At 46.0% G+C, this 23,225-nt stretch overlaps 3 protein-coding genes across 9 annotated transcripts; 1 reads left to right on the top strand and 2 right to left on the bottom strand.

Annotated features, from left to right (window-relative positions):
• Positions 1–1,773: 1,773 nt before the first annotated feature.
• On the top strand, positions 1,774–12,641 carry clcn3 (chloride channel 3). 7 transcript variants are annotated; one of them, XM_061960554.2, is made up of 15 exons: positions 1,774–1,939; positions 2,860–3,035; positions 5,566–5,726; positions 5,936–6,035; positions 6,140–6,327; positions 6,407–6,529; positions 6,595–6,882; positions 6,951–7,203; positions 9,377–9,669; positions 9,744–9,930; positions 10,007–10,405; positions 10,466–10,682; positions 10,791–10,866; positions 11,157–11,198; positions 11,910–12,058. In XM_061960554.2, exons 2-14 carry the CDS (start codon positions 2,873–2,875, stop codon positions 11,169–11,171), a joined length of 2,463 nt encoding a protein of 820 aa, XP_061816538.2. In that variant the 5' UTR covers positions 1,774–1,939; positions 2,860–2,872; the 3' UTR covers positions 11,172–11,198; positions 11,910–12,058. The 7 variants fall into 7 exon arrangements, with proteins under 7 accessions (XP_061816538.2, XP_061816533.2, XP_061816537.2 ...); XM_061960549.2 differs by lacking the exon at positions 11,157–11,198 and having other exon boundaries at positions 11,910–12,641; XM_072913195.1 differs by lacking the exons at positions 1,774–1,939; positions 11,157–11,198 and adding an exon at positions 4,502–4,597 and having other exon boundaries at positions 2,993–3,035; positions 11,910–12,641.
• Positions 12,642–16,197: 3,556 nt separating this feature from the next.
• On the bottom strand, positions 16,198–17,344 carry LOC133606515 (uncharacterized). The gene is made up of 2 exons (XM_061960558.2): positions 17,034–17,344; positions 16,198–16,870 (listed from the first exon to the last, which is right to left on the bottom strand). Exons 1-2 carry the CDS (start codon positions 17,272–17,274, stop codon positions 16,392–16,394), a joined length of 720 nt encoding a protein of 239 aa, XP_061816542.1. The 5' UTR covers positions 17,275–17,344; the 3' UTR covers positions 16,198–16,391.
• Positions 17,345–17,856: 512 nt separating this feature from the next.
• Positions 17,857–22,923, bottom strand: mfap3l (microfibril associated protein 3 like). Its single transcript, XM_061960557.2, has 3 exons — positions 22,782–22,923; positions 21,489–21,870; positions 17,857–19,010 (listed from the first exon to the last, which is right to left on the bottom strand). Exons 2-3 carry the CDS (start codon positions 21,736–21,738, stop codon positions 18,139–18,141), a joined length of 1,122 nt encoding a protein of 373 aa, XP_061816541.1. The 5' UTR covers positions 21,739–21,870; positions 22,782–22,923; the 3' UTR covers positions 17,857–18,138.
• Between the last annotated feature and the right edge of the window lie 302 nt (positions 22,924–23,225).

The following is a 23,225-nucleotide window of genomic DNA, read 5'->3' as shown; positions in this document are numbered from 1 at the left end:
CAATGTGACATAATGTAGCACGGCATAGGATAACCACATTACATAAAATAATGTAAAGTAACATAATGTAACATAGCATAAGAAATAACAGCATAACAATGAAACATACCGCAACTTTAAGTACCTTTATGTAAAATCTCAGCATGTGATGACTCTGACTCAGCATCTTTCTCACACTGACCTTGTTGGAATACATGTATGCAGCCTGACAAATAACATTGTATTGCGTTAGTATTTTTAGTGTAACAGTATCAAAAAATATCAAAAAGTGGACTTTCAGTAGAAAAAAAGAAAATATACTTAAGATAAGATGAAGATATAATATTCAAAGAGAATTTGCAACTCCGGTAGGAATTGCGAATTTGCGTGTGACACGCTGACACGCGTGAGTGGAACTGAAAAGCTTGAATATCCAGGGTGAGTGGAGTGTGTGGATGTTGAAGCAGTTCGAATTAGTACAGAAATGTGGGATATGGAGAGGATTGTACATTGCTTATTTATTTTCAAGGCGGGGAAATTCCGGGTAATCAGGGAACTTTCCAAACCAGTTAACACACTGGCTTAAATGTAAGTGGAGTGCATGTGTGGATTGTGGAACAGTTCAAATCGGATAAAAAATGTGGGATATTCAGTAGATTTTATCATTCCCATTAAAGTTAAAGTTCCAATGATTGTCACACACACACTGGGTGTGGTGAAATTTGTCCTCTGCATTTGACCCATCCCCATGTTTGAAATCTGGGAGGTGAGATGAGCAGTGAGCAGCAGCATGTGCTGCACTCGGGAATCATTTGGTGATTTAACCCCCAATTCCAACCTTTGATGCTGAGTGCCAAGCAGGGAGGCAATGGGTCCCATTTTTATAGTCTTTGGTATGACTCGACCGGGGTTTGAACTCACAACCTCCCAGTCCCAAGGCGGACACTCCAACCACAAGGCCACTGAGCTGTCAATTCCAGGAATTTGAAGAAGGGGAAAACATATTTTGTGTTCGATATATCGGAAGAGTTGTGTGTGTGTGAATGGTTGAAATGTCGGAATGGGGTAAAAAAATGATGCAAAATTGTGAGAATTTTGGGCATTGTAGAACTTTGTATATGTCCATTACATTTTAGAAAATATTGATAGGAGCACAATTGTCCTAGGTTATATGAATGGGTTGGTGTTGGAATTTTTCAAAAATGTTGATTGGTAACAGTTTAAAATGAGAATGGGTTTTTCGGAATTTCGGGAAAACCGGGAATTTGTACGGGAAAAAAATAGTAAAATTTGTTGTCCCAACTAAGAGGAATGTTTAGCAGGTGGAACGGTTGGAATTGGTCGAAAAATGTGGACTGTGAAAACTTTCCAGTAAGAGGTGAAAATAAGGCTATGGAAAACCAGGAATTCCTGGAATTTTTTTTGAACTTAAAATGGTACTTTGATTGTCCAAGGTGGTGTGTGGACGGTTCAATTAATTCGGTTGAGAAATGTGGAAATTGTGCAAGTTCACAAAATGGCCTATTAATTTCCAACAGGAGAAATGTCCCGGAAAACAAGAAATTCTAGGTAATCTGTTGTTGTTTTTTATTTATTTTTGGGAGGCGCTCACGATTCCCAGTGGAGCCGAACGTTAATTTGATACTGGAACGGTTCCGATCGGATGAACATTTTGGGCTTCGGCCTCCACTAAACTGTTGCGGCGGAATAATAATAATAGATTATTTTTTTGGTGTAGAATTGTATATGGGTAAATGCCATAATGAGGACCGCCTTGACGTCATGAATAGTTAATGAGCTCGGCCATGGGAAACAGGAAGTGGACGTCACTAACATAAAAATTAGGCTAAAACGAAAACATCGCGGTGCTGAGGAGGAGGAGGAGAATGAGCAAACCGTCTCATTTGGCAGCGAAGATGATGAACTGTTGTGTTAAGGGTGGATTTCATGCATTGACGAGGTTAGTTTCACGTCACGTCCTTCCGGTCAGCGAACGAGGAGGGACAGTAAAACGTTAGCTCGTTCGAGGCCGTGCTTGTTGGCTCGGATGGTGCTGGCTTGAAGCTCATTATCTTCCGAGCTTGTTTTCACTTTCTCTGCCAGGAAACAGGTGCCGCCTGCCTGCTAACTTAAAAGCTAGCCAGCCAGTTAGCTCCTAAGCTAACAGTAGAGGCTAGCCCGGTTATCACACATGTTTTGTTTTTGTGGCTCTTAATTGTTTTCATCAGCTCGAATTAAAGACCTGTTGATTTAAATTGTGGTCTGATTGAGCGCAAACTCACTTATAGCTAACTGACTAACTTTGTATGTAATAGTGTCGTAACAACCACAATATGTCTGGAAATACAAGATGACATTAAGTTGGTGATACTGCATAAGCAAGGCAGCCAAACTCATAGCATTACTACTTAGCACGGTGCAAAAACAGCTGCGTCTTTGCTCCAGTCAAAGGTCCAGGTTGAGACACTGGTGATGTCATAAGCCATTTCTCAGGTGAAAGATTGCTTAATGTTTTGCTATATGGGCGAGAAATAGTGCTGAGTCATCCCCACTACCGTTGGCAACGCCTCCATGGTGTCCAGTTTGAAGTACTGTAGATAAGTTCTCTTGTTCATGGCATGGACGAACAGTGTAATATGTCATGTAAAAAGTGCAACCAAGCTACTAAGTTACACAACATTTTGTAGTCAGATTTTTGGTGTTTGGCTTAGTTTGCAGAAGTTAGACCCGTAGTAGTTGTCTTCTTGCTGGCTGGAGGCGCGCTGTGTCTTCTTGAAGCCTTTTTGGGGTTGTCCGCAGCGTTTGTCCGCCTGTCCCACCGACTCAGTCGCATCCTCACTACACTGTATGTATATGTCCACTACCCCCCTCGCCTCCCAGGGCGCTTTGCTAAATGGAGTCGGAGCAGCTGTACCACAGAGGCCACTGCAGGAACAGCTACAACAGCATTGCCAGCGCTAGCAGCGACGAGGAACTGCTTGATGGAGCCGGCATCATCATGGACTTCCACACCACTGAGGACGACAACCTGCTGGATGGGGACGCTTCCTCCCCAGGTAGGGAGTCCCTTCATGTGGACCCGCTCAACTCCTGGTCATTCTACACCCACGCCAGAAACCTCCAATCAGATCGAACCATTACTTGTGTCACAGACTGATACCCTTCATCATCATCTTCATCATTTGCTGGCGTGTTTTAAACTTGTGAGCCTTCTCTAAAGTGTGAGGTTCACGATTAGGCCTGCACACAGTAGGTTCATCCATCCACTGCATAAAGGTTATCCAGTAGGGTTTTTGATTAGGTTTAGGTTCATGGTTAAAGTTGCACTCAGTGGTTTCATCTATCCACGAGGTTAGTGTCGAGGTTGCATACAATAGTGTCATCCGCTGCATAAGGCTTGATCCACTAGAGTTAGGGTTAAAGCAGAGGTGCCCAAAGTAGGGCCCGTGGGCCATATGCAGCCCACCGAGTCATTTCGTTTGGCCCGCCCAAGGGTGGCTTCCCAAATTAAATACATATTCTTACTGACCTCTTTCAAGCTCACACAATAATTGATGGTTAACTAGTTGAGATATATACACAGCCACCGTTCCATATACACAGGTCATGTGCTGTGCGTAGGGCCCTGTGTTCTGTAGGGGCCCCCATTTTGTGTAAAAATGCATGTAAAATGTCAAGCAATGAATGACAGGGCGCAAACTTATCAGAGCCCCTTCCTGCTCTGTCACTGATAAAACTACAATAGCAATTTTCCCTAAAGATTGTTACGGTGCCCCATGGCGCGCAGTATTCATTTTTTTTTTTTTTTTGCAAAGCAGACAACCTGAAGGAAAGCCAGATTTGCAAACTTATTTTATAAATTTTTGATTTATGTTATAAAAATATTTTTTGCCCAATAAATAATTTTATTCCAAAACAAATCAAATTAAATTCAAATTTGATTGAAATGGTACAAAAAAATGGATTGGTACAAAAGTTTTACAGCAAATTAGTGTGGACATTTTTTGTAGAGAAGGGTATGGGCAGACTGCTCCAAATACAAAATGCCAAGGGCTCCAATGTAGCCAGGAGCGGCCCTGCATCTATCCATTTTATTTGCACATATTTAAAGAACTTTAGTATTTCTACTGAGATTTGTTGTGTTTCACACCTACAATTGGTGTGTTTGGTCCGCGGCGCATTAGCACATTTTCACTTTAGCCCCTGGAGATAAAATGTTTGGGCACCCCCAGGTTAGCGGTTAAGGTTACAAGCAGTAGTTTCCTCCTCTACATGAGGATTGATTCATTAGGGTTAGAGGTTAGGGATAATTTTGCATGCAGTAGTTTCATCCTCTGCAGGACGCTGGATCCAGTAGTGCCTCCAGCCCGCTAGGTGGAACAACTAAACTGTCAGCCCCTTTTACAAATTTGACCAAGCTAGAAAAGTGTGTGCGTATATACAGCAGCCTTTGAAGGACATTTTATTAATTTGTACAAAAACGACAGTTTAAAGTGATACTTCTAAATGCTGATCTACCCAGGCAACCGAGCAGGCTGTGCATGCATGTGATGATGTCATCAGCCTTGAGAGTCAGCTGCTGCAGTGGGAAGAGAGGGAGACAAGAGGGAGGAGCCAGGCAAGAGAACACACACACACACACACACACACAGGGATCGTGTTGCTTGGGCAAACATGGCAGCAGTTGACATACGCACACAGCAGTGCGTAGTGAAGCTTAGCCTAGCCTAGCCTATCCTCGGTTTGCCGTCTTGTCTGTCAACATGGAGGACGAGGACGCAGGCGCCGATCCCTATTTGCCTTACGACGGGGGAGGGGACACCATCCCCCTGCAGGCTATCCCAAGAAGAGGTACGTCATAGCTCTACCTCCATCCTTACGGGACTTTGCTATGTGAGGCGCTGTTGCCACTGACGACGACGTGCGGCGGTGCAGAGATAATGGGATTAGAGTGAAGGCTCAGGCCTGTGACTGCCACAATACATACATGAATTGTCTGAGCAGACCACCTGCACTGGGCTCTGCGACACCTGTTGGATGATGCTGGAATGGCACATAAGTCACATGACCGCTCCTCCTATAAGGAATATTCTAATGTCATACATCTGAATGTGTGAGCGTTTGTCATTGCTGTGAGACCTTTGTGGTACTTCTCCTCTGTGCGGCGTGTGGCTTTCTTCAGGCTTTGTCAGCCTTTTTACGCAGACTGAGCAGAGACAAAAGGCCCCGGATGAGTTTCAGTTGGCGGCGGCCTACTTCCACTTAGCACCGCGTTGTTGCAATGAAGTGTCATCTACCTCCACGGACGTGGTCGCCTTGTCCGTCATTCAGGGTGTAGCTTTGTAAAACTACTCAACAGGTATTTAACATTGTGGCCTGGAATCTGACACTTGAGGTGTTTTTGTTGTTTTCAGCTGGACGCTGTTGGGGTCATTTTGTACAGCTGGTCACATATTGGCTAACCCAGAAACAACTGCCCGCAAAGCTCTCTAATCTGATTTGCTACAATTGCTGAGGGTCTTTTGACACCCAACTAAACACTGTTGTGATGCTATCCATCATGTAGTCATTATTGGTCCCTCATAGGCTCCAACTACGCCATGTCTAACGGGGGCGGGGCACCCAGCAGCTCCACCCACCTGCTGGACTTCCTAGAGGAGCCCATTCCCGGCGTGGGCACCTATGACGACTTCCACACCATCGACTGGGTGCGCGAGAAATGCAAGGATCGCGAGAGGCACCGAAAGGTAATGAATGACGTGCTGGAATGATGACTGTTTGTAGAGATGTTATGCTAGAGGCCACGCCCCTCTCATAACCGCAGCTTTGGCCTGTCGACGCCTTTTCAACAAATATTGACAATTTGAATATTGTGCGCCTCTCAACATGCAGAAAGTGAAGACTTGAGTGGAGTAACTGGTGGTGTGTATGTGTGCGCGTTTGTGTGTGTTTGTAGATCACCAGTAAAAAGAAGGAGTCAGCATGGGAGTTTACAAAGAGTCTATATGACGCTTGGTCAGGATGGCTGGTGGTAACGCTCACAGGTTTAGCCTCAGGTGCGAGCACACCATATTCAAACATGCACGGTTCCTCCCTGTCCTGCAGGCGAATGTGGGAGACGCCTCATTTCCATCATTTTTTTTTCTCTTCCTCCTGCCAGGCGCGCTGGCCGGTCTGATCGACATTGCCGCCGACTGGATGAACGACCTGAAGGAGGGCGTGTGCCTGAGCGCCATGTGGTTTAACCACGAGCAGTGCTGCTGGACGTCTAACGAGACCACCTTTGCCGAGAGAGACAAGTGTCCCCAGTGGAAGAGCTGGGCCGAGCTCATCCTGGGCCAGGCCGAGGTAGCGTCAGGGGTTCGGTGGTGATTGGATGCTTCAATGCGAAGGGACTTCCTGTTTAAGTTTTGGTTTCTTCCTGCAGGGCCCAGGCTCGTACATCATGAACTACTTCATGTACATCTACTGGGCGCTGTCCTTTGCCTTCCTCGCCGTGTGTCTGGTCAAGGTGTTTGCTCCGTACGCTTGCGGCTCAGGGATCCCAGAGGTAATAACACCTGAAAAAGACATATTGAGTTCTTAGTGGGAAGCTTTGATTTCTGCTCTGCGCAGATCAAGACCATCCTGAGTGGCTTCATCATCAGAGGCTATCTGGGCAAGTGGACCCTGATGATAAAGACCATCACTTTGGTGCTGGCTGTAGCATCGGGTCTCAGTCTGGGCAAAGAGGGTCCACTGGTCCATGTGGCGTGCTGCTGCGGCAACATCTTCTCCTACCTCTTCCCAAAGTACAGCAAGAACGAGGCCAAGAAGCGAGAGGTTCTCTCTGCTGCGTCGGCAGCAGGAGTGTCTGTGGCGTTTGGAGCGCCGATTGGTGGCGTTCTCTTCAGCCTGGAGGAGGTGAACAACATGAGGTCACGTGATGTGTGCTGACAAGTTTGACTCGCCCCTTTCTGTCGTTCCTGCAGGTCAGCTACTACTTCCCTCTGAAGACCCTGTGGCGTTCCTTTTTCGCCGCCCTGGTGGCCGCCTTTGTCCTGCGCTCCATCAACCCTTTTGGAAACAGCCGGCTGGTGCTGTTCTACGTGGAGTACCACACGCCATGGTCCCTGTTTGAGCTCATCCCCTTCATCCTTTTAGGGGTTTTTGGGGGCTTGTGGGGCGCCTTCTTCATCCGGGCCAACATCGCTTGGTGTAGGAGGCGGAAGTCCACCCGATTTGGCAAGTATTTGGTCATCAGGGTCCAAAAGTCAGTCTAGAAGAAATATATGGAGTCAAAACAGTGCCAAAATCCTTGGCGTGAAAATCACACTAATTTCATTGCGCAAACTCTTATACCTTTTCCTCCTCCTCTCTGTGCGCGCTGTGATTTACATAACGAAGGCGTTCCTCAAGGCACCACTTTAAGTGCTCTCCTTTTTGGCAGTTAAACATTTTTGTGTAATGTGATTTATGTAACTAAGGTGTTGCTGTACCTTGTTTACCTCAGATGCAGTCAGTAATCATTTGTTTAACTCCTTTAGTTATGCTAGTAGTGTTTCTCAAAGTTGCATTTTAGGTCCTCTCTTTGTCATTATTTGGGCTATTCAACTGGTGGCTCGTAAGTTCTGTTTAAAGGGGAACTGCACTTTTTGGGGAATTTTGCCTATAATTCATAATCCTCATGAGAGACAAGAACACATGCCTTTTTTCAAATGGATTCGTAAATAAAAGTCTACTTACAATGGACCCAATGGGAGCCATGATGTCATTGCGTCTATTACATTTATTTCGACCATAAAACCCAATAGATAACCATTCAAAATGTGCCAACAATACTCCATTTACATTTCGAGACCTGAATATTAATCAAGTATTGGCAATATTGTTATTATAATTGCTAACGTTAAGAGCATACATTTATCGGTGCATTGATCAGAAAGCCGTAACTTCCTTATGTTGCTGTATTGACATCCTCAGCTGCTGAGCAACTCCCTCGCATCTGAGCTTGTGAAAGTTAATTATAAATCAAAAATAATGCCTCTCACCTTAATAGTAAAATGATGAGGACATAAACAGAGAAATTGGTCAACTTTGACAGCCAATTTAGACCCGGAGATGGCGAAAAAGACATGTGAAAGACGCCGGTTTGCACCCACCCTTTTTTTTAACCATTCGCAAGGACTCTGAGTCATTCATCATCTAAATGGGAATATATCAACATCCTAACAGTTGGCATCATAGTGAGAGCAGACTTTCTACAGTAAGTGATGTTTTACAATTTTTGTCTCATGATGTCTGCAGTGCGTAGTATCAGTGTTGTTGTTGTTGAAAAGACAAGTGATCGTTGTGATACGTCTATGAACTTAATGCGCCAACGTATGATTACAATTTTTTAAAATACGTAAATATTACATGTTAATATGAATGTGCCTGTTACTACATTACATATATACTTACAGCAGGTACACACAATCTTGAAGGGCGTGTTTTTTTAGAGCGCTTTATAGACACAATAGAGCGACTCCAATAGACTTCATTGTAAGCAGACTTTTGATCGCATTTAATTACGAGTTAGAATGCATAAAAAAGAAAAAAGTGTCCTTGTCTTACATAAAGATTGTGAATGATTCTGAGCAGATTATTATCTATTACACAATAGAGTGCTGTTATAGAGATTATCTTTGACTATTTTTATATAGAACATCTTTAAAAACAACAGAGCGCTCCTGTAACTATCAACATAAGTAAATCAAATGTGTAATGTAGGGGATGCTGGTTCTCCAGAATATACATCATAAGAATAATATTGAAGGAAGATGTCCGGCCCTCCAGTCCTTAGTTTTCTGGAAATGTGGGCCCCTAAAGACTTAAGTTTAATATCCCTGCTTTGTAGTCTAAAGTGTAGACAAAATAAGAATTTATTTTCAAATAAAGTCCTTAGAATAAAAACAACAAAATACCACATAAATTTGATCACATTGTAAGGACTCTGGCACTAGGACATCAGAGCCTCGATAAAGGGCCTTTTAGCATATGCAGTTACGTAGGTCTATATAATGCAATGTTGCAATTACCAGGGGAGCATATATTCTTATAAACATTTTGCCAGCCGAAATACGCTATCTTTTATGACATCAAGTTGTCGTTAAAGATCGCGATCTTTGACACAACATTGTCATAAATGTTAATGTCTTTGTTTGACAGATGGTAGTGTAAAACATGTATATTAAAATGAAAAAAATACACTAATATTGGCTCATTTTGTCTAAAGACTCTAATCTTCTTCAGAAGGGACACACAACAGGCTTGCTCGGATTGGCTCCGGAGGCGTTTAAAGTGACCAATCAGAAAGGAGGAGAGTTGCTAGGCCGTGCATTCAGTGTAAAAATAGGCCTGTTTCCTTGTACTTTAGGTAAGTATCCGGTTTTGGAGGTGATCCTGGTGGCGGCGATTACAGCCATCGTGGCGTTCCCGAACCCGTATACCCGCCAGAACACCAGCGAGCTGATCAAGGAGCTCTTCACTGACTGCGGCCCGCTGGAGTCCTCACAACTCTGCCAGTACCGCAGCCAGATGAACGGCAGCAAAGCCTTTTCGGACAACCCCAACCGGCCCGCTGGGCCCGGCGTCTACGCCGCCATGTGGCAGCTGTGCCTGGCGCTCATCTTCAAAATCATCATGACCATCTTCACCTTCGGCCTCAAGGTGATCCTACGTTTCCAGCAAATGTTTACATGATCTGCAATCGAAGGGTCACTGACCCCCACACCCTCTACCAGGTGCCGTCGGGCTTGTTCATTCCCAGCATGGCCATCGGGGCGATAGCTGGACGAATCGTGGGCATCGCCGTGGAGCAGCTGGCGTATTACCACCATGACTGGTTCCTGTTTAGAGAGTGGTGCGAAGTCGGAACTGACTGCATCACGCCGGGACTCTATGCCATGGTGGGGGCTGCCGCCTGTCTGGGTGAGTCTGTGGAAGATGGCTGGTCAACTTTCCTACTTTGTATTTTGCAAACACGCTTTTTTTTGTTCTTCTGCAGGGGGCGTAACCCGGATGACCGTCTCTCTGGTGGTCATCGTATTCGAGCTGACCGGCGGCCTGGAGTACATCGTGCCCCTCATGGCTGCCGTCATGACCAGCAAATGGGTGGGTGACGCCTTTGGCCGTGAGGGCATCTACGAGGCCCACATCCGCCTTAATGGCTACCCCTTCCTGGACGCCAAGGAGGAATTTACGCACACGACTCTCGCCAGGGAGGTGATGAGACCTCGCCGCAGCGACCCGCCGCTCGCCGTGTTGACGCAGGACGACCTGAGCGTGGAGGAACTGCAGGCCGTCATAAATGAAACAAGTTACAACGGTTTTCCCGTGATCGTATCCAAGGAGTCCCAGAGGCTTGTGGGCTTCGCTCTGCGCAGGGACATCACGATCGCTATAGGTAACTACGCCCTCTCCGCTTTATTGTCGTCCTGACACCTAATCACTTCCTCCCCAACAGAGAACGCTCGCCGCAAGCAGGAGGGCATCCTGTTGAACTCCAGGGTCTACTTCACCCAGCACGCCCCCACCCTGCCTGCTGACAGTCCCCGCCCCCTCAAGCTGCGCTCCATCCTGGACATGAGTCCCTTCACGGTGACAGACCACACTCCCATGGAGATCGTGGTGGACATTTTCAGGAAGTTGGGGCTGCGCCAGTGCCTGGTCACTCACAACGGGTGAGTTACATACGTGCTCGTCGGTCTGACTTTGTCCCCCCTCAGTGCTGCAGGTGGAGTGTTGTTGTTTTGGGGCAGCTGTGTTCCAGTAACTGGTGTGTGTTGCAGGATTTTGTTGGGCATCATCACAAAGAAGAATATATTAGAACATCTGGAGGAGCTCAAGCAGCACACGGAGCCCCTGGTGACTAGCCCCACCCCTTTATACACATGACACACACTGTCTTAGGCTCCGCCTTTTTTGGAGGGATGCATGAAAGAGTGGCGGCGGAATCCTCTTGCTTTCACTTCCTATTGTGGGGGAGGGCTGGGGTGTTAGTTTGTTGCGGCTTTCTAAGACGAGCAGGTCAAAGGTCAGCTTGCTACACCTAATGGTCGTGTCAGGAAAGATGTCAGCAAAAATATGAGTTGTCGCGTCATTAATGACTTCTCCTCTTTCTGTGTGTCCTGAAACCATCCCCTCGGTCTTCGCAGATGGATGGCATGTGACCTGTCGCCATAGCAACCACTCGGCGGGTAGCTAGCCGCCTCGGAGAGCGATGTTGTCGTATTTCCTCCTGACCTCAGTGTTGGAGCGTGATGTGTTGTTGTGGTGCTTATAGCGCTAACGCTAGCTAGCCAGCATGTGCTGATCCATCCGCCATGTTTCATCTAAGCCAGCGAAAATATCTAGAAAAAGGCATTGCTGGCTTTTAGGAAACACTGGATTCACGCCCCCCTCTTTGCTGACCTTTGACCCCTCCATCACTGCAATCTGCCCCTGGTCTCCCAAGCGTCTTGGGTGACCAGAGTGCGGTCTTTCCTGCTACTCTGTCGCTGTAGTTCCTGTGACGACTGAACACATTCCAGTGTCGCTGAGACGCGGTCCCGATGATGGCGTTGCTGTGACAGCAGCAGCACGTTTTGTCACTCCAGTTTGGTGTCCCGGCTGACTCTCATTCAAGTGGCTTGGTGCATCCTGGGAGCTCATCTCCTGCTTCTTTTTGCAGAATCCTGTCACCACTTCCCATGTTTTCCTCGCCAGGACCAACATAGAGCACCTTTCACTGCTTTCCCCCTTCTGGTTTCTTCCTCTTCTCCTCTTGGCCACATTTATGTCAGCATAGACACCGTCCAGAATGCAACTAGTCTGTGGACTGTGTGTTTCTGTCTCACCACCGGGACGGATTGTGCCGTTAAAAGCATCGTAACGTCCTGGCTAACCTCCTCACTCTGTCTCCTCTGCAGGCGGCTTCTTGGCGTCATCACAAAAAAAGATATTCTCCGTCACATGGCTCAAATGGCAAACCAAGATCCCGAGTCCATCATGTTCAACTGATCCGCTCCTTCCAGGACGGCTGGGTCGGAGGGGGAGGTGACAGCGAGGAGGAGGAAGTGCACCTACTGGACGGTGCCAACCTATGACACTTTTTGTTTCCTTTTCACTTTTGAGCTTCATAGACTCCCCCGGTGGCCATTAAAGGGAACACCTCACGCATGCGCTCTTGTCCGCTCACACACAACGATGTGGTATTGACCGCAGCTGGACCTGTGAACCTTCCTCACCTGTCCGTCCTCCTGAATGAACTTTATCGTCTCCGGTTGCCACACTAGATTACTGTGCTTGCCCGGGAGATTTGAAAAAGAGAATCGAGCATCCGTCCGTCCGTCAGCGTGAAATGAAGGTGAAACAAATGATGCAATTTGTCAATTTACTTTTCACTCTTGCTACTTTTCCATCGGGAGACTGTGTCCTCATGCCGAAGTTTCCGGGCCTCTGGAGAAATCTGTGGATTTATTTATCATCTCCACTGATGAAGATGGTTGGCATAGAGAAGAGTGTTTCCTCTTCAACCTGATGTTTCCTCAATTATGTACCGTGTCAATGAAGTTGTGCATCGTTGTGAAGAATTTCATGTTAAATTTATTTGATTGTACATTTGAAACAGGACGATTCATTAAATTTGCTTTGAAATTTAAGCAACTTATTGTGCAATGTTTCAAGCATGGGGGTGGCAGACCCCACTATTAGGGGATATCGACACGTGTACACATGTAGGGAGAATTGGGAACACATATGTTCGGCCCTGCTGGTATCCGGCAAGGACGAGTCACAGGTGGAGAAAATCCTCAGTGCTGAACTCTAGAATTTGCACCTGGCTCGCTGACAACAAGCTATCCATACACTTGGGTAAAACGGAATACATCCTATTTGGGTCCCACATCAACCTTAAGAAAGTCAATGATTTCACTATAAAAGTGGGTGACATTGTTATGACAAGGAAAGATGAGGTCACCTACCTGGGTTCCATTCTAGAGGCTAATCTTTCCTGTGATAAAATGGCAACCAAGGTAATCAAAAAGGTCAACCAACGAACGAGATTTCTCTATAGAATCTCCTCTCTGGTCAACAAAAGCACCATGAAGATTCTAGCGGGAACTCTCGTTCAACCCTTTTTTGATTACGCATGCACCTCCTGGTACCCTAGCACCTCCAAATCCCTTAAATCTAGACTCCAAACATCCCAGAACAAGCTAGTCATATTACTTCTAGACCTCCACCCCAGATCACACCTCACTCCTACCCACTTCTCCAAAGTGGGCTGGCTTAGGGTGGAGGACATAGTAAAACAACTTGCACTGAGCCTAGTCTATAAAATCTGCTACACCTCCCTGATACTGAAGTACATGTCAAACTACTTCCTTGACCGCCATAGCCACAAGACCAGGGGGAGCTCCACTAACCACGTTAAACCCAGATTCCAAACTAACAAAGGTCTTAACTCATTCTCTTTCTATGCCACATCAATATGGAATGCACTCCCAACAAGTGTAAAAGAAAGGGCATCTCTATCCTTCTTCAAAACCGCACTAAAAGAACACCTCCAGGCAACTACAACCCTAAACTAACACCCTCCCTTCCACATAATACCTCTTCGGATTGTAAATAATCAAATGTAAACAATCAAATGTAGACACTTTTTCTTATACTTTCTGATCTCTCTCTCTATGTCCACTACTTGCTGTACATATCCTACCAAGTCAGTTCTACACTGTTTCAATATCCATTTCTCTGATGATGCAATTGTTGATGCTGATTGTTGATGACTGAAGTGTTGATACCAACCAAACCTAAGCCCCCCCCCTCCTCCCTCCATATCCCACACCCCGGATTGTCCATCCATCCATTTTTTACTGCTTATTACCTTCGGGGTTGGGCTTCACGGTGGGAGAGGGGTTAGTGCATCTGCCTCACAATACGAAGGTCCTGAGTAGTCTTGGGTTCAATCCCGGGCTCGGGATCTTTCTGTGTGGAGTTTGCATGTTCTCCCCGTGACTGCGTGGGTTCCCTCCGGGTACTCCGGCTTCCTCCCACTTCCAAAGACATGCACCTGGGGATAAGTTGATTGGCAACACTAAATTGGCCCTAGTGTGTGAATGTGAGTGTGAATGTTGTCTGTCTATCTGTGTTGGCCCTGCGATGAGGTGGCGACTTGTCCAGGGTGTACCCCGCCTTCCGCCCGATTGTAGCTGAGATAGGCTCCAGCGCCCCCGCGACCCCAAAGGGAATAAGCGGTAGAAAAATGGATGGATGGATGGATACCTTCGGGGTCGCGGGGGGCGCTGGAGCCTATCTCAGCTACAAGTAAATAATGTAAATAATTCAATGTATATACTTTGATGATTATCTTGTGTGATGACTGTATTATGATGTTAGTGTATATTTGATAGTATATATCTGTATCATGAATCGATTTAAGTGGACCCCGACTTAAACAAGTTGAAAAACGTATTCGGGTGTTACCATTTAGTGGTCAATTGTACGGAATATGTACTTCACTGTGCAATCTCCAATAAAAAGCTTCAATCAATCAATCAATGTGTGCATTATAACTGCAACCATTAATCTATTACATACCGATTAATATAAGGCTGCTTTGAATAATGTAACTAATAAAAATGTATTAAATCTGGGCTGCATGGAGTGCCCGGCACTTTTTATATGCGGACATAGTTTCCACACAGGCACTGCAGTAAAGCGCACAGAAAAGACCACGCCCCACACAGGAAGTGACATCAGAAAGAACGCGCCACAGCCAGCTTCATAACAACTCGTTCGTTAACTCGGCGGGAACTACTAAACAGATGGAGGCGAATCATCCAGACATGCCCGTGTTTCTCCTTCTTGTACATGTACAGGCGCTTATGGAAATCACACATGAATACCTTAAGAGAAGGAAACACGCGATTGCAGCAATTTCGGATACAACACATTTCAGACGGCTACATAGCAATGTTGAGCGACGGTCTTGGATAAGACCTGGAAGAACGACGGCCTGGTGGGATATGTTTGTCAACGACTGTGTTGTGCCGGATGAATGGCAAGATAACTTTCGAATGTCCAGGTCAGCTGTCATTCTACTTGCCGAAAAACTTCGTCCATGTGTCGAAGGAGAGACAACGAGAATGCGAGCTCCCGTAGATGTGTTAAAAAAGGTAGCGTGTACTTTGTATTACCTGGCCGACGAGGGAAGACTACGAAAAACGGCGAATGCATTTGGACTGGCAAAGCAGACTGTATCAGTTATTGTCCGCCACGTATGTCGTGCGATTACTCAACGTCTTGGTCCAGAGTATATACAGTCACCAAAAACGGAGGCAGACGTTCAAGATCTTGTGGAGAATTTCCATGAAGCCCATGGTATGCCGCAGTGTTTGGGTGCAATTGACTGCACGCATATCGAGGTCAGGAAGATGTCGTGTAACTCGACGGATTTCATCAACAGAAAGGGCAGATACTCTTACAACGTGCAGGCAGTATGTGACTACAAACATTGCTTCATGGACGTGGCTGTGAAATGGCCAGGCAGTGTGCATGATGCCCGCATCTTCGCGAACTCCGCCATTAGCGCGCAGCTGCAAGATGGAACCATCCCCTCATGTCCCAAACAACTACTGGAAGATGAAGATCCGGTCCCTGTTTTTCTTTTGGGTGACCCAGCTTATCCCCTGGCGCCATATCTAATGAAAGAATACCCCAACGGTGGAGTCAACACACAACAACAATACTTTGGGTATTCTCTGTGCAAGGCCCGCATGGTCATCGAGCGTGCGTTTGGACGACTGAAGGCACGCTTTGGTGCACTGCGCCGCCCCATGAACATTAACCAGACTGACCTACCATTCGTTGTGTATGCTTGTTTTGTACTCCATAACTACTGTGAAGCCATGAAGGAGCCACTAAACGAGCAGTCAGTGGTTGCCGCCTTGGAGTACGACTGCCATTTTCAGCCTCCAAGCACAGGCTGGATTGCAAAAATGGAAAATGAAGGAGAAGGCAAAAGAGTGAGGAGTGTCCTGACCAGATATTTGGGTTCCCTAGATTAATTGTTGTAAAATGTTCTTCATCAAATTGTCTACTTTCTCATGTCGATTAAAGATTTGAGTCATATTCGATGGCTCAGGTGTGATTCACTACAATAGGGCCTCACAGCACACTGGATTCTAGTTAATTAAAATACCACAACACAGGATATTGTTCAGGAGAAATTGTATTTAATTTAAAAACTTGCACACAAAGCTACACAGCAAACTATTTACAATATAGCTCTTTTTTTAAACAGCACAACTTCACAGTGAAGTCAAGTCATCTACTGGAGATCTTGGAGCAGATGGATGCTCAGGTAGATGTTCATGCCGGGTCCTTGGTGATGGTGTAGTGTGGTGTGGCTATTGTGTGCTTGGCTGTGTTATGTGCTTCACCAACATTTCTATACTGGAGGTGATGCGGTCCATACTGTGCATAAACTTGCGGTCCGTCTCTTCTTGTCGTCGGTAGAAGTGCCGTTTTAGCTCAAGGTCCTCTTGGGCTATGGACGCGGGGGTTAACGCCTTGCGAAGTGTCTGGGTGCGGTAGTCGCCCAGCTCTTCATCGAGACGCCGCTTACGACTCTGTGAGGCCGGCTCTTCGGCCAAGCTGCTGGGCGGTGATGGCTCGCCTGACGACAGTTCCGGGGCGTGTGGTGCTCTTTCCAGGTCGCTGGTGTCGAGACCCTCGCCCGTGGCAACAGTGGCCGGGCATCCTCCCCAAATCGACTCGCATTCGTCGAAGTATATAAGCACCACACGCCCGTGTCCACTTTTGCGCCCCGAGTCGACTGCTTGTCGGTACCGCACACGGATGTTCTTTAATTTTGTCGTAAGGTGTGCTGTTGAAACAAAGACATTGGATTAATGGCGGCACAAAACCGAGGGTAGCCTACGGTCAACAGTCAGCCCCATATCTCCTCCCCCAAAACAAATGAGTGCTCCTCATTCTACGCACATATTAAGGTTAAATTAAGCCATAATAACCTTGTTACAAAAACATACCTTTAGTTATGTCCTCTGTTTGATGGGGAAAATCTTTGGCGCTTAAGCTGGCCTCCATCGGCGAGGGGTAGCGCTCCAGAAATCGCGCAAGAATGTCCCCGTATTTGGATTGCGAGGACTCCCAGTCAACGTTTTTCGCCGCCATGAAGGTTTTGTATTCCTGGGTTACTTTTAGTAGTAACTCCACCTCGTCGTCGGACCAAATAAAGAATTCCCTTTTTCTCGCAGAAAGAGTAGCCATTTTCGTATATCGTCGCAGTTAAGTAAGAATGCACTTCCAGGTCAGAGGTGAGTATATGACGCGCGCATTTTTCTTCTTCGCGCATGCGTACTAGGTTGGGGGTTTTAAACGACTATTGTGTGTGTGTTGACACGGATAGCCTGAGCCGGCTTAGTGTAGAAGGGGCTGTAAACTATGTTTTATCCGATTACTTGATTAATCGAATTTTAGCTGCAGCCCTAATGCACATACACGCATAGCTGGCTAATACCATATCGCACCTTCACAGTTGTATCAAGAGTGCACAAGTGCAGTGTGTGTGGCTGTGATGAAAATGACACTAACGTGCATACAGTGTGGCAGAATATGTAGCAATTGCTCCTCCGGCTGAGAAAAAACCGACATGCACATACATAAAATAAGCAAATTGAACATATACGCCGGATCTATATGAAAAGTAATTGACCTCTGTTGGACCTGTAAAGAAAAGAAAATACAAATAAATTTTTTTGGGGGGGGATGTGGGGCACCTCCTAATAGTAAGCCAAATATTGCCATGTTAGATCTTGGTTTGCATTATTCATGCACAAAACTATATACATGTGAAATGAAAGACTTGAGTTTTATTTGTCTTTTAGTCACTCACTACAAAAGGCATTAGGAGAGCAAAGATGGCTCACATGCAGACAGAATGGGAATGGAACAAGAAAGAAGAAGAAAAACAGAAGCTAGACTTGTTAAAGGTGAAGGGAAACAGAAAGGGTGACAAATCCCAGGGAAAGTAAACATTTTTTTGCTGATGATAAGATACATTCAAGCGTGCCAGGACGCATGATTGATTGGTTGCTGTAACAGCCTGTTGAGCTTCGATTGTTCTTTTCCTGCTCACACGTGACTCTCGTAGATAATCTGGCAGGGCGGGGGCGCCGGCTCCTCGCTCTGACTTGTTTCCATTTCCTCTTCTTGTAGAGAAGCTGGCGGCGGCGTGGAAGGGGTGGAGTCGGCGTCGACGGCACAGCAACTTGCGGCGGCGAGCTGCGGGTGCACCGACACCTGAATAGCGATGTGCTGCGGCTGCTCCTGAACAGACGAATTGTCGGAGTCGCCGGCGGGGGATTCGCTGCGCTCCAGCTGGCGCCCGCGTTCCTCCTCCCTCTCCTGCAGGACGGTGAACACATCCCTAGCACCGATGGCGGCCATCCCATTCACTGTCTCTCGACGTCCCTCTGGTGCTTGTCTGAGAAAGGTGTGCCTCATCTCCTCCACGCCTACCACTTCCAGGATCTCCTCCATGAAGGTGCGGCAGTTCATGATGAGTGGTGGAAGCGGGATGCTGCGCGCCAGCTCCTCGATGTAGCGCGCAAACTCCATGGTCTTGAACTGCGTCACCTTGGCCAGCTCCAAGGTTTTGGTGGAGGTGATGATGGGGATGCGCTTGGCAATCTCAAAGGCCTTCTGCAGCTTCTCTGCGCCCTCCGTGCGGAAAAACTCATTGATGGCTTTCTCCGTCTTCTTGAGGTGGCTGCTCATCATGCAGAGGCGCGTCACGTTGAGCGCCATGATGATGGTGAAGGTCACCAGGCACACCACCATGTAGTAAACGCCCATGTCGCCGTTGGTGAAGACCACGCGCAGCGTCACCGTGCAGTTGGAGGTGCCGTGCAAGTTGGATGCAACACATGTGTACTTTCCCCGGTCCGCAAATTCGATGCTGGTGATGTTGAGGACGCCGTTCTCCAGTAGCCACCACTTCCCGCCTGCAGAAAAAAACAGCTAGGTTACTGCCAGTGGAGTTTTCTGCCTCCATTGTGTGACGATTTACCAATTGATTGTGATGATGTTGGATTCGGAGGGAAAGTCAGTTCTCTCAAAAGAGAGGACAAGTGCTATAGTACGAAAGTTAAATTCACACAAGCCCAATCGAACGGTGTTTGGCACACTTAACACCTCGCATCTTTGCTGAGTGTGAGCACATTGACTCATGCGCAAGCACATTGACCCATGCACAGGCACAGCACACTTCCTATCCTTTGGCACGGCCCGATTCCGTTCACACGCATAATCGCAACGCAGCAGAGGGAAAATATGACAATAATCTTGCAGGTTATTGATAACATAACAACAGAACTGCCATAAATGTATTAAAAACTTAAAGGGACCCTTTCATGTAAAACCAACTTATCTTACCTATCGGTACCTGCTTATGTGTATTTGGAAATTGCATAAGTCCCGAAAATTTAAAATCTAATCACTGAGGCATTGCAGAAATATTTATAAAACAATCTTGGCTTCCTACATACGGTCCGTTTGGAATGTGCTTTGACTTGTGACATTTTCTGACTGTGATGTCAGCGGATTATCCATATATGGTCGAAATTTACCCAAACAGTCAGCCATTTCTGGAGGCATACTTGCCAACCCTCACGATTTTCCTGGGAGACTCCCGAATTTCAGTGCCCCTCCCGAAAATCTCCCGGGACAACCATTCTCCCGAATTTCTCCCGATTTCCACCCGGACAACAATATTGGGGGCGTGCCTTAAAGACACTGCCTTTAACATCCTCTCTCATCTGAAACCTTTACTCCTTAACAGCCGCATGCTGTCCAGGCGTCCGCTTTTCCTCCATATAAACAGCGTGCCGGCCCAGTCACACAATAATGTAGCGTTGGACGCGTTTAACAGTGGTCTTTACTCGAAGATGTCAAAAAATGCTGACACGTTGTATGATCTTTTTAACTGGTTTAATGATAACGCAATGCATACTTGGTCAACAGCCATACATGTCACACTGAGGGTGGCCATATAAACAACTTTAACACTGTTACTAAAATGCGCCACACTGTGAACCCACACCAAACAAGAATGACAAACACATTTCGGGAGAACATCTGCACCGTAACACATCATAAACACAACAGAACAAATACCCAGAATCCCTTGCAGCACTAACTCTTCCGGGACGCTACAATAACATCTATGGCTTTTGGAGCTCGGTACACAACTGCACACACAACAAGAAGGAGACGAAGCAGAAGAACAAAGAAGAGACATGTCGTCGACGAGTAAGAAGAAGAAATATGCTTGCAAGTTCCAAAATGATTGGAAAAACGAATTTCATTTCATCCAGAAAAGCTCGAAGGGGAAGGGGTATGCTGCCTGCACCTCAACCCCGCCCCAATCTCCCGAATTCAGAGGTCTCAAGGTTGGCAAGTATGTTTCGAGGACCGGACTGGGTGTACCACAACATGTCCACAATGAAACCCAATGACGGAAAATGCTCTGTTGTTGCTTTAAGTCACAAATGTTTAGCCTGTTCTGAGGTAAAAAGTGACTTACTTTTACCTTCTATGGTTCGTGGGAGTGTGCCTTTAACTGCGAGGAAAAGGGAGGTGGAACCAAGCGTCTTTTTGTGCCGTTCTCGCCATTAATCGGTCTAAATTGGCTGTCAAAGTGTACCAACTTGTCGAAATACGTCCTCATTCATCAACTACTGAGAGGCATTATTTATGATCTAGAATAAAGTTGGACGAGCAAGGAAACAGCTGATCAGCCGATCATGTCAACATTGGCACGCAAGCTTGTGATCACAGCTATAAATAGTTTGTCTGAGTTAGCGCTTATAACAATATCACTAATACTTGGTTAATAGTCAAGTCACGAGATATAAATGTAGTATTGTTAGCGCTTTTTTAATGTTTTTTTTTGTTGAGTTATAAATGTAGTATTGTTAGCGCTTTTTTAATGTTTTTTTTTGTTGAGTTTTATGGGCGCAATAGAAGACCTCCCATTGGCTCCGCTATAAGTGGACTTTTATTTATGAGTTAGAATGCATAAAAAAATATATACATCCGTCATCATGTCTTTCATAATGATTGTTAACGACAGGCAAAATTCCACAAAAAGTGCAGTTCCCCTTTGAGATGTAAGATATGACTCACATCAAAAACTTGACTTACATCACGGTCTAGTCAGAAGAAATTGCAGTAAGACAGCAGAGTGAAAAGAGAAGGGACAAGTTTAGGTAAGCAAGTCGTCACATGAAGTACAATGTGAACGTGTTGGAATAAAACCCGAGTACCTGTGCCGGCACGAATGGGCTCATACAAGTACTAATTCGGAACTTTGAGGCACACTTAGGCGAGTCTGAACGAGACTGCAAAAGGCTGCATACCTGATTCCTACAACGGTAAGCACTTCCAAAGAGAACAACAAGAAACCTATGAGTGTGTCTTACCACTTGTGTCGGCATCCACGTGACGGCCGTGAGAGTTAAACCACCTCACGTTGGGGAACGGCTCGCCGGTGACGTTGCAATCAATGAGAATGCAGCTTCCTTCACGGGCGATCAGCTGGCTTGCGGCGGTGAGCACGGTCGGGACAGAGCCGTTGTCGGCGGCGCTTCCATCCCCCGATGAGGCGGTGGCGGCGTGAAAGGCAAGAAAAGACACTAGAAGCACCAAGTCCATTCTGGCGGCGTGCATCATTTTTCAGACTTGTGAGCGTGTCACCCAAGGCGAATAACGCAGGTCATTCCTCCCGAGCCGCCCTCGCTGACTGGCTATCTCGGCACAATTGGCAGGATGACGGTTGGCGGCCGAGCGCGGGGACACATCTCACTGGAAAAGAGAAAAAAAGTCAATAGGACGCTACAATCCCGCACACAAACTGGTTACTGTGGCAACTGACACAGCCCAAGTGACGTCACTGAAATGCGACCACTTTTCAGTATTCCAATGTATGCTTTGGGAACCTTGTTGGTACAAATATAAACCATTCGGTGTTAGATGTATATCACAATTACATCAATTCATATTTTGTGTTTTTGTGTATGTATAATTTATTGCTATTTATCTAGTTGGTTGTGTATAAAAAAAATAACACCTTTTATTCGACGCTGCTGACCCATTGTTCATGTTTTCAGCTAACATACCCACTGTTACTTAATTAAACATGAAGATTGGATCACATTACGACACATTTTGGATCTCATTACAACATTTGATAATATTAAAATAAACATTGGATCATTTTAAAACAAACATCGGATCATATTACAGCAAACATCGGATCCTTATATTACAGGAAATGGGCTGCGTTTTATTCCTGGTTGACATCGTTGGGGATGACCATAAAAATGTCATGCCGTGCGACTAGTCGGAAGAAAATGCTGAAACTGAAGATTCTGTAAATATTAATGAGACTATTTGATCTTCATAAGAAATACAAACGTGTGGTTACAAAAGGCAGCGGGCTACGGCTATTAACTGGAAGGTGGGTATTCAGTCACGGGACCCTCCGGGGATTAAACCGCTACAAAGTATCGACGAGCAGACGGAAAATTGGACATTTACAACAATTACCTGATAAATGTTGTGGAGACAATTCGACGATAAATGTTACATGTTCGGCTAAAAAAGAATGTCGGAGAGAATGCATAAAAAAAAACCGTAATTCCTCAACCACCTCGTCGTCGACGTTAGTAAAGTAAAAAGTTCGTTTTGTTCGCCTTATTTTATTTCATACTCACATCAGGACTCGTCAGCGGGACAATTTTAATAATTATTGCGATTATCCTCGTCGTCGCAGTTTTTCCAGTCCTCCACTCCATCCACCGCGCTGCCGGCTGTGACATGCTACCAGTGACCGCTAGGGGGAGCCTATTAATGCAGCAATGCTATCAACTTACCACTGAGAGGTGCTGCTGAAATGTTTTGAATTATTGTAGGTAATCTTTTTATTTGATTAATTTTCATATTCATTGTATTTCTTTTCACATCATGTCTATTTCATATTCTTTGCATTTTTCTCCATTTACAATGAGGAAACTAAAAGCAGCAACAAAAGCTTCCACAGGACTGATGCAAAAAATAAGTTATTCAATTGAGTTTTATTTCTTGTACATGAGCATTCCAAATACGTTTTTTAACCAGCAAAGCGCTACTATAAGAAGACGGCCTGAATACCCGTCACC

The sequence above is a fragment of the Nerophis lumbriciformis genome, linkage group LG05 (genome assembly GCF_033978685.3).
Source record: "Nerophis lumbriciformis linkage group LG05, RoL_Nlum_v2.1, whole genome shotgun sequence".
NCBI lineage: Eukaryota > Metazoa > Chordata > Actinopteri > Syngnathiformes > Syngnathidae > Nerophis > Nerophis lumbriciformis.
The sequence above is the reverse complement of the archived record's forward strand: the minus strand, read 5'-3'. Positions and strand labels throughout refer to the sequence as shown.